The sequence below is a fragment of the Crocuta crocuta genome, unplaced genomic scaffold (assembly GCF_008692635.1).
Source record: "Crocuta crocuta isolate KB4526 unplaced genomic scaffold, BGI_CrCroc_1.0 scaffold143, whole genome shotgun sequence".
Classification (NCBI taxonomy): domain Eukaryota; kingdom Metazoa; phylum Chordata; class Mammalia; order Carnivora; family Hyaenidae; genus Crocuta; species Crocuta crocuta.
Genome location: NW_027529175.1, coordinates 5,071,592 through 5,080,516, shown reverse-complemented (window position 1 = coordinate 5,080,516; position 8,925 = coordinate 5,071,592). Strand labels below are relative to the sequence as shown.

General features: G+C 61.5%; 1 protein-coding gene across 1 annotated transcript in view; it reads right to left on the bottom strand.

The window, feature by feature from the left end:
* Positions 1-2,022: 2,022 nt before the first annotated feature.
* The window catches only part of FAM118A (family with sequence similarity 118 member A), a 246,590-nt gene continuing 239,687 nt past the window's right edge, over positions 2,023-8,925 (bottom strand). Inside the window, exons 4-8 of the mRNA XM_077757896.1 lie at positions 7,379-7,600; positions 5,715-5,843; positions 4,348-4,633; positions 2,959-2,991; positions 2,023-2,447 (exon numbers count right to left, since the gene is read on the bottom strand). Of these exons, the coding sequence (XP_077614022.1) occupies positions 2,023-2,447; positions 2,959-2,991; positions 4,348-4,633; positions 5,715-5,843; positions 7,379-7,600 (1,095 nt within the window). The remainder of the gene's footprint in view (positions 2,448-2,958; positions 2,992-4,347; positions 4,634-5,714; positions 5,844-7,378; positions 7,601-8,925) is intronic.

Here is an 8,925-nt window from a genome sequence, read left to right as displayed (position 1 = left end):
TCCGCCTTCTTAAGTATCACAGGCGACTGAGGAGCCCCGGACAGACGTGGAAAAAACCACCCGCCCTGGAGGAAACAAGTCAACGCTCATTTCATTCTTTCCCTTGTCACCAGGTTACACTCGTGCCCGGGAGCCGAATCCACATTCCAAATATTTGCGGAAAGACCAAGCAGGAAACGCCCCGAACAGCCTTCTCCCTCTAGAGGGAAGTGCGCGGAGGCCCTCACCGCCGGCGTCCACCCGGCGGTGTGAATGAGGCCACAGCCTCCGTGTCCCGTCGTCACCAGCCCTACTCCGGTGACGCCACTGCGCGCAGCCACTCTCCAAAATCGCTTCGTTTTACTTCAGCGTCGTCTGCACCAGCATCGTGAAACCACTGTACCCACGACAGGCTGCTTGCGCAGGGCCGGCTTCTCGGCCGCGGGGGGCAGACGCCGGGAGTACGCGGGCTTCTAGGTGCCAAGGAAGTGGGTGAACTGGTAGGTTACGTGCTCCCTCGGGCCTAGAAGTTTTTAGTGGACAATGAGGTGTTTAGGAGCCTTTTGCTTCGGTTTTCTTATTTAAAAAAAAAAAAAAAAATCACCTAAATTCTGCTTTAAAAATCTGCAATCCCAGTGTTGTCAGGAATGGAGTCAGCCAGCCAGAGAAGCCTCTGGTAGCCTCTCAGGATCTGAAAAGACAGCACAGTCTTGGCGGAGGGGAGGAAAGATGCTATGAAAGAGAATGTGTCAGAAAACCAAAGCGCTTCCCGAAATTAACAAGTTAACACTCTCAAAATAAAAACCGAACCCGCAGACTAGGACGTAAAGTTGAGAATCTCCCAGAAAGTTTTTGAAAAACTGAAAACAAATGGAGCAGGGAGACATCAGAGAAAACACAAGACCTCGGAACGCAATCCAGGAGGCCGGGCGGCAGGAGGCCGGGGACGAGGGGCCACGACGGAAAGACGTACTCAGGGAGACGGGGGGTATCCCCGGACTGGAGAATCAGGAAGAAGATGGAGCAACGTATATGAGAAAGAATTCCGTCTAAACACATCTTCGTGAAATTTCAGAACACGAGAAAGAGAAGGTCCTGAAAGCTTCCAGAAAGGAAGGCAACAGATCACCTACAAATCACTGAGAACGGAGTCCCTGGCAGAATCCCACAGCCCGGGCCTCGAGGTGTCAGTCCCCCGACATGCGGGGCTGCGAGCGCCCCCCCGAGGAGGTCCCAGCCGCGTGGCCGGGGGCAGGAGGCCGGAAGGTTTTCAGGGCCGTGGCCTGGGAAGCGAGAGCTCCCACATGGCAAGAGTGACCAGCCCGGAGCTGGGCAGAGGCCGGATGTCACAGGAAGGGAAGGCCAGTATGACAGTGGATGAGCCACTGAAAAACACCGTGGGGCGCCGGGGGGCTCAGTCGGTTAAGTGTCTGACTCTTAACTCAGTTCAGGTCATAATCTCACGGTTTTTGAGTTCGAGCCATGCATCAGGCTCGGTGCTGACTGTGGAGGCTGCTCGGGATTCTTCTCTCCCTACCTGTCTCTCTGTTCCTCCTCAGCTCTGACCCTCTCTCTCTCGAATAAACTTTAAAAAAAGAAAAAATACCCCAAGACATTATTTTCTGGACAAGGGCAAATAGAAATGTAGAAACTCCTCCAAAAATAAAAAGCAACACTAGCAACACCAACATGTAACGAGCGAAAAAACACACTTGCCCTTGAACTGAGAACAGCACAGACACGGCCCGGTCACACAGCCCCCGGGGGGCCGGCCGGCCAGGAAAACCGACGGCTGTGTGGTCTTAATAAAGTAATTGCTTCTGTTTTCCAACCTTAGATTCCACCATCTCTAGACAGACCGCAGGGCACGGTCAATGATGTGACCTTGGCGACCAGCACCTCCGCAGAGAAGCGGCTCAGGGAAGGGAGGTGGCCGAGGGGGCGCGGAGGGCGGATCGGCGGCCAGTGTTGGGCCACGGACACCCGGAGGCAGCACGTGAGTGCGCCGGGTCCCCTCTCCCGGAGCCACAGACGTTTGTCCGCTTAAATCAACGGTCCTGTAACTCTCCGTCGGTGACACAGGGAACAAAAGACAGGAGATCTGAAGCGGTTTTCTCTGTGGACCGAGGGGACGGAAGGCAGGACGGTGGCCAGCCCTGGGTGCCGGGGGTGGGGACAGGCTCCCAACATGGCTGCTTCTCGAAGCGGGGCGAGAACGCCCGGCCCGACCGCCGAGCGCTTCCTCCAGCACGTGCAGCCTTCGACAGACACGCATGTCCTCGGCGGGGCCTCCGTGCGGTCGCCCCTCCCACCCGCGGCAAGGGCCCCACGAGCGGACAGAACTCCGCGACGACACCGGTGCGTGTGGCCAAGCGGCCGCCGCGGAGAACGCACGTACCGGNGCCTCTTCGACTCTTCAAGCCCGTTCTCTTCCAGCTTCCTCTTGGCGCAGTCCTGACACGCGTTCCCTGCAAGGTGAAAACTTCTGTAAAAGCCGATCCGTCCTAGAATCCACCCTTCAAGGACTAACAGATCGGATTTTGCTGAAGCACCGGCCAAACAACCCCGGCCACACCCCACGGTTACGCTTTCCTCCAGAGAAAAGGGTGGACCTGGGAGTCACGTGGGAGCGGGAAGGGCCCACTGAAGGTGTCCTTGCGCAGGGCAACGAGGCAGGAACGGAAAGCGAGGCGCCGAGCCAGGCGGGCGGGGACACAGGTCCGCACAGACCACCCCCTTACCCACCGGGCCACCGCGGCCACACAGCCCGGTGCCCAGGCCACCCCGGGAGGACGCAGGTCGCCACCCAGCCCGGTCTGGTCTTGTGGATTCGTAACTGGCCGGAGCCGTCACCGGCTCTGGGGGAGCCGTCTCACTAGCGGCTACGTGGTCACTGCCCGCAGTGCTCCACGCTTCTACAACGGCAGCGGCCAGACAACGGAACAAAAACCGGGCTGGTAAAAATCAAGGTCTGTTTACCCAACAGCGTGGTGCTGTCCACTCGGTCAGCATCTGGAGAAGAAAGAACAGTCAGCAGAACCCAGACGTCACGGCCGCCAAGCGCCCCTCCTTACCTCCTCCCAGTGTCACTGCGAGGACCCAGGGGCTCCGCGTGTGGCACACCCGGGCGGCCGTACCCGCGGCCGTGACTGTCCTCGCCGGGACACCGTCCTCTCCAGTCGGGAGCGGTACTTCACGAGGATAAGCACAAACGTCCACAAGGACACGGTCACAGCTTACAAGTCCGAAAGAGCTTTCGGCCCTGACAGCCCGTCAGACCCACCTCGCTGCCGGGGTCTGGGAAGGGGGCCCGGTGGGGACAGGAAAGCGCAGGGGCTCACCCCAAGAGCCCGCGCCCACTCGGGTTCCCGTGGGGTCCTGGTCCTCGGGGCAGCCGTGCGTGCGGAGGGGCGGGGCAAGGAGGCGCGGGCCTGTCTGGGACACACAGGATCCAGTCCCAGCTCACTGGGCAAGCGAGCTGCCTCTCCGAGCTGGCCTCGCCACCTATCAAATCGTGTTTCGCGGCCGCGGGTCCTGTGACCCAGCGTGAAGGTGGAGAAGGCAAAACTGACGGGGGTGCGGGACCCCACGAGCGTCCGTCCCTGCTGCTCCTCTGACCACGAAACAGACCACTGCCCTCAACGTAAAGCAGTCGTTTGCTAACTGTTCGCAAACCGTTCGCAATGACTAGTGGGAAAGACGAAGCCNGATGGGCTCTGGTTGCAATTAAATGACAACCAGTGAAGACTGTTCCGCGTCCACCATCGTCTGTGTTTTATGCCACCAAACTCGAAGCCGCTACCCGCCCTTACGTCAGGATGGCCCATTTAAAAACTGCTCAGTCACCCTGGCCCTTCCTGCGCAGGTCACAGGTCCCCACAAGCTGGGCCGAGAAGGATTCAACAGGCCGTGCTGCCCTGGGCCCGGCGGGGAAAGGACATTATTTGCAAAAGGACAGGAAAGTCTTCGTGAAATCACTTTGTGCCTCCACAGCGACAGGGGCATAAACGAGGTCTCTGCGCTTTGCGGGGCTGCGGGACCCCGACTGCGGCGGCCGCTGGGCAGCCCGCTCTCCCGGGGAGGGGCCGGGGGCGTCGCGTCCCCCGAAACAGGAACAAACGGGGCCACCGCACGTGGGGCGCTGAGCGCGCAGGCTCCGCTCGCACCCGTCGCCGTCGGGCCCGCCGCCCCAGCCTCCAGCTTGTAAAGGACACACGGACCTTTTTAAAAGCAGCGCTGGAGGGCCGGTCAGGGTCACGGGCCGTGAAACTACGTCTCCGTTTTACGGGGCGCTGCGAACACCAGGTCTCAAACCAGGAGGAAAAAGCGGAACGAACGCTGTCCGTTTACGCCCCGAGGGGCCCGTACCTGGACTGCGCTGCCTGCAGATCTGGGAGGCGAGGTCCTGCACGTACCCGGGGAAGTAGTCAAAACAGTCCCCGTACGACACCACCTTGATGCCGTGCAGCAGCATGTCGGCCTGGTGCTTGAAGAAATGGTCCTCGTTCTCCTTGAGCACCAGCATGTAGTGCTCCAGCTCCACCTTGTTGGGCACCGAGTAGAGGAAGAGGGCCTGGAAGATCTGGTCCCGCAGGGTCTCCCCGCAGCCCACGAACAGGAAGGACTTGGTGCGGTACAGGCTCTGCAGCACCTCCTGCGGGGAAACCGACCGAGACGCGAGGATGCCGCGTGGCCGCGCCGCTACAACGTCCCCGGGCAACAGGCCTTCCCGCCAGCCGCGCCGAGCACACGGTCCCTGCCCAGCTCCCACGGAAGCCCCTCCCCGCCCAGCCCGGGTCACCGATCCAGGTCCCGATCAATGTCCCGCACAGACGTGCCTTGGAGGAAGGAGAGCCCAACGCCCACCCACCAGCCGTGCTGCGGTGCAGTCCCTCCGATCAGATCTTCTGGAATTAAGTACAATTTTAAAGTCTTAAAACGGGAGCTAAGAACATTCCGTTTCTATCCAGAACCATGTGCGTATGACGGTCTGGAATTCAGGGGTCTCCATGGCTCGCATATGGGAACGGGGGTGCTGGGCTCAGAGCTGGGTTGCTGGGAGTGAGAGCAGAGGAGCTGGGGGGGGAGCACCCAGGACAGGGACCCCGGGGAGCAGGCAGGAGGGGGCGGCAAGTATTTTCTCACTCAGGCACGCGGCGGGAAGTCACCACTTCAGACACCCGACACCCTGGAGGGAGGCCCGGTGCCAGCCGGGTGTCCTCCCGGCCCCAAGAGCATCACTGAGGCAGTGAGGAGCGTCAGCCCAGCTGCCTGGCCACCTGCCACGCCGCCTGAGCCGGGACCAGCGCGTGGCCCGCAGCGCCCATCCCCAGCCCAGCGGTGACTCAGTGAGAAAATACTGTGCTTTCTAAGCGCTCCACTTAAGAGTTTACAAAAACTTTTCCGCGCTTCATTTTGTCCAGAATATCAAAACAGCCTCACAGGGAACGAGTGTAAACCGAGGTTTTGAAAGCTGGAGAGGCTGCCAAGCAGAGGAAGGAGAGGAGAGGCCTGGAAGAATGCAAAGGAAACCCCACCTGAGGTCGGGCGGAGGGGCCACAGAACACCAGCTCGGAGCATGCGGGGCCCCGCAGGCCCGGCCGGAGACAGCGCCCCGCGCCCCCGAGCGGCCGCGCCGGCCCCAGGAGACAGAGGCGTGGACAGGGCCCGCTGGGTGACCAGGGGGGCAGGCGTGCCCGGAGGCCACCAAGTCCCGAGGGACACGGGCAACGCACCATGACTTCCGGGTCTTGGGTGACATCCTTATACCCAGATGGGTCCAGGACCATCCCGCAGGGGTCGGTGTACAGGCCGTGGATGTGGAGGACCCCGTACTGGAGGTGGCCTCTCGCCCACTGCAGGACCTGCGGACACAAGCCCCCACGGGGGGGGAGGGGATTTCAAACAGACGGAAGAGGGAAACATGTACGGTGGATTCGTGGTTTCTACAACGTGCCGTGGAAAGAACGAGAAACGTCTCACTTGACAATGACACCTGGAGAGCCTGAGACGCCGGGGGCCGGCCCCGCCCACTCTGTCAGAGACCACACAGAAGTGCTTTACGGCAGCTATGCGCCGTGGGGCACGAGCGGGACCACTGTCACGTCCACGTGCCAGGTCTTATTACCGCTGTGGATACGCTGTCGTCACGCCCAGAAAATACACACGGGGCCAAAGACCTTATCAAATAGCCCTACGCTGACTTCGTTTCACAATCTAGAACGGGGCCCCTGAAAAGATGCCCATCACACACGCTCCACTTCATCTTCACGCCAGGGCCACTGTCCCCTCAGCGGGCAGGCGGGGCACCGCCGGGCACCACGCAGAAGGTGGGGCAGCCAGCGCTCCTGCCACAGGCCCTTTGCAGGTGACTTCCAGAGACACGATTTACAACAGCCAGCGAGCCGCACAGATGTGAGCATGTAGCCGGGGGGCGGAGAGCAGGTGCGCGGTCACGGGTCACTAACAGCTCGGGGGAGGATGCGCCCCCACCGTGAGGACCGTGCCAGCGCAGCCCTGGGGCGCCGTCCCCAGGCACGCATCAACCCTGCCACGCGGGGGGTGGGGGGGAGCCGCCAGACAGCAGCTCTCAACATCGAGGCGCGATCTCTGTGCGCTTTGGCTTCCTGTGCGGAGACCCGGAGAGCCCAGCAGCAGGGTCAGTGAGGACGCGACATCTCTAGGCAAACACAACAGACACAAACGCTTCACAATAGAAACACAGTCGACAAGATGAAACCATGATCAACCTCAACAGGAACGAAAATGCAAACTGTTGGCCGATGTCCGCCTCAATGGGAGACGTGCATCGTGTGTGGCCTCTTGGAAACACGCGTAACAAGACGTGGGACACACGTGCGCTGACGCAGCTGCCGGCAGCAGGGACTGGCTCTCTTCCTGGAGCGCAATCTGGTGCCTCGCATCGTCTAAAACACTCCGACCCTCTGACCCCGCAGCTCCTCTGGGATGTGGCGCTACGGAAGTACGCAGGAGGCGGCGGGAGTGAACCCTCTCCCCGGCTGCGCTGCGCACAACTGGGAAGGACGCTCACGGGGACAGAGAGGCCCCGATTCTGGTTCGGTCCCGCAGGTACCGTTTGTAGGCGAGCTTCTAATCCGCTTCCTGACAGGAAAATGCTCAAGCACAGTATTCGGGGGGCAAAATCAAGACACCGATGTTACACCCGGCATCACCCGACCTGTGAGGCAGGGGAGGGGCCACCCACACCCTGGGGCCACCCACACCCCCTCCCACAAGGCGTGTGTGCCGCAAACACACGCATACAAAGGCACAGAGCCCCCACCCTCCGGGTTTGGTGACCGCAGATGTGCTGCTGTGAGAGGGGGGCTCGGTCAGCCCCCCCCCACTCCCGCCCCCCCCGGCCCCGCNGGCCCCGCACCTTAGTCTTGTCCTTCAGGTCCAGCGACTCCATGGGCTTGCTCTGCTGCTGCCCGAAGATCTCCAGCAGGTTGTCGTAGTTGGTGGTCAGGACCAAGGTGCCCCGGTCCATGAGGCTGAGGATGGACTGCAGCACCAGCGGGTTCTGGATGTGCTGCTCCAGGTTGTCGAAAACCTCCATCAGGCAGTCCTGGAAGAAGCTGGGCTTGGTGTCACCCGTGCGCTATGGAAAGGTGCAACAGGAGTTACAAAAACACCCTCTCTCGGCCACCGAGCACCTACCTACGCGGCTGCTGGTTTGAGAAGGAAAGGAAGGAACCCCTGACCTGGGAGAGCTCCCTAAAACTGCAGCGAGGGAGACACATCATGTACAAGGTGTAAGGGATACGTCGATAGCGGCAAACCTTCTGGGAAAGTAAAGCAGAAAAGGGGGGATGGTGCTGCTGGGGGCCAAGGGCACCGGGAAGGGCCTCTGATCGGGGACGTTGGAGCAGAGAGCCTCTGGGGTGCCCCGAGCAGAGGGAAGAGCAGATGCAAAGGCACTGAGGTAGCAACCGCACGGGTGGGTCCTAGGGTGAGCCGGGGCCCCCGGGGGTGAGGGTGAGCAGGCGCGGGGACCTGGAACCAGACGGCGTGAGGCCCTGAAGGCCACAGGAAAGACTGCAGATTTCCCCTGGAGGGGTGCAGGGGTGCGGTCTTCTCGGTCCTGCAGCATCTTAAATTAGGTGGAGGACAGTAAGGCACCTGCTGCTGAGTGATTCGATGGGACGGGAATGAGCTCTGGCCTCCGGAGGGAGCACAAAGGGCACCTTCGGCCTTGACCTGAGCTGCTTCCCTGCACACTTGGGGCAAAGCCCGGCCTCAAGGGGAGGGAGGGGGAGCCGCAAGTACACACAAGCTTTTGGAGAGCCCTGCTGGGAGGGGGCGCGGGGGAAGGGGAGGGGGGGCGCAGGGTCAGGTGGCAGCATGCGCTCCGGAGGGCCGAGCCTCCCCGGCCGCCCCACGATGCATGACAGCAAATGCGCCAGCCCACCCTCAGGACTGTCCATCAGACGTCCCCTCTGTCCCGTGGAGGTCACAGNCCAGCCTGGGGAGACGGGGGGGGGGGCACCCACAGGGTCCCGGCTCCTATTAGGTCTCTTATGGCTGCACTTCTGTGCCAGTTCCTGCCGGTTCCTTCACCTGCTCAGCTGAGCCTCCAGGCACCTCCCTCCCTCCCTCCCTCCTCTGCTGGTGTCCCATGTCCCCCATGCGGCCCGTCACATCCCAGCCTCCTCACCACCAGGAGCAGGGCCCTTTCAGAATCTGTGGCCGGGCCTCCCCTCTCTGCCAGTCCTGCCAGCACCTCGGTGCCCAGGGCGACTCCAAAACCATCAGGACCCGCCCACCCCCGATGGGACCAGAGACCCTCCCCCCTCCCCCCTTCCTTCTCCCAGGGGGTAGCCTGCCTTCCGGGACTCCTAACTAAGCTTTCCCTTCCTCTCTGGCTGGGACTTCCTGGCATTTGGGACAGACACCTCCCCACCCCCCCCACATTCCTGTTCTCAA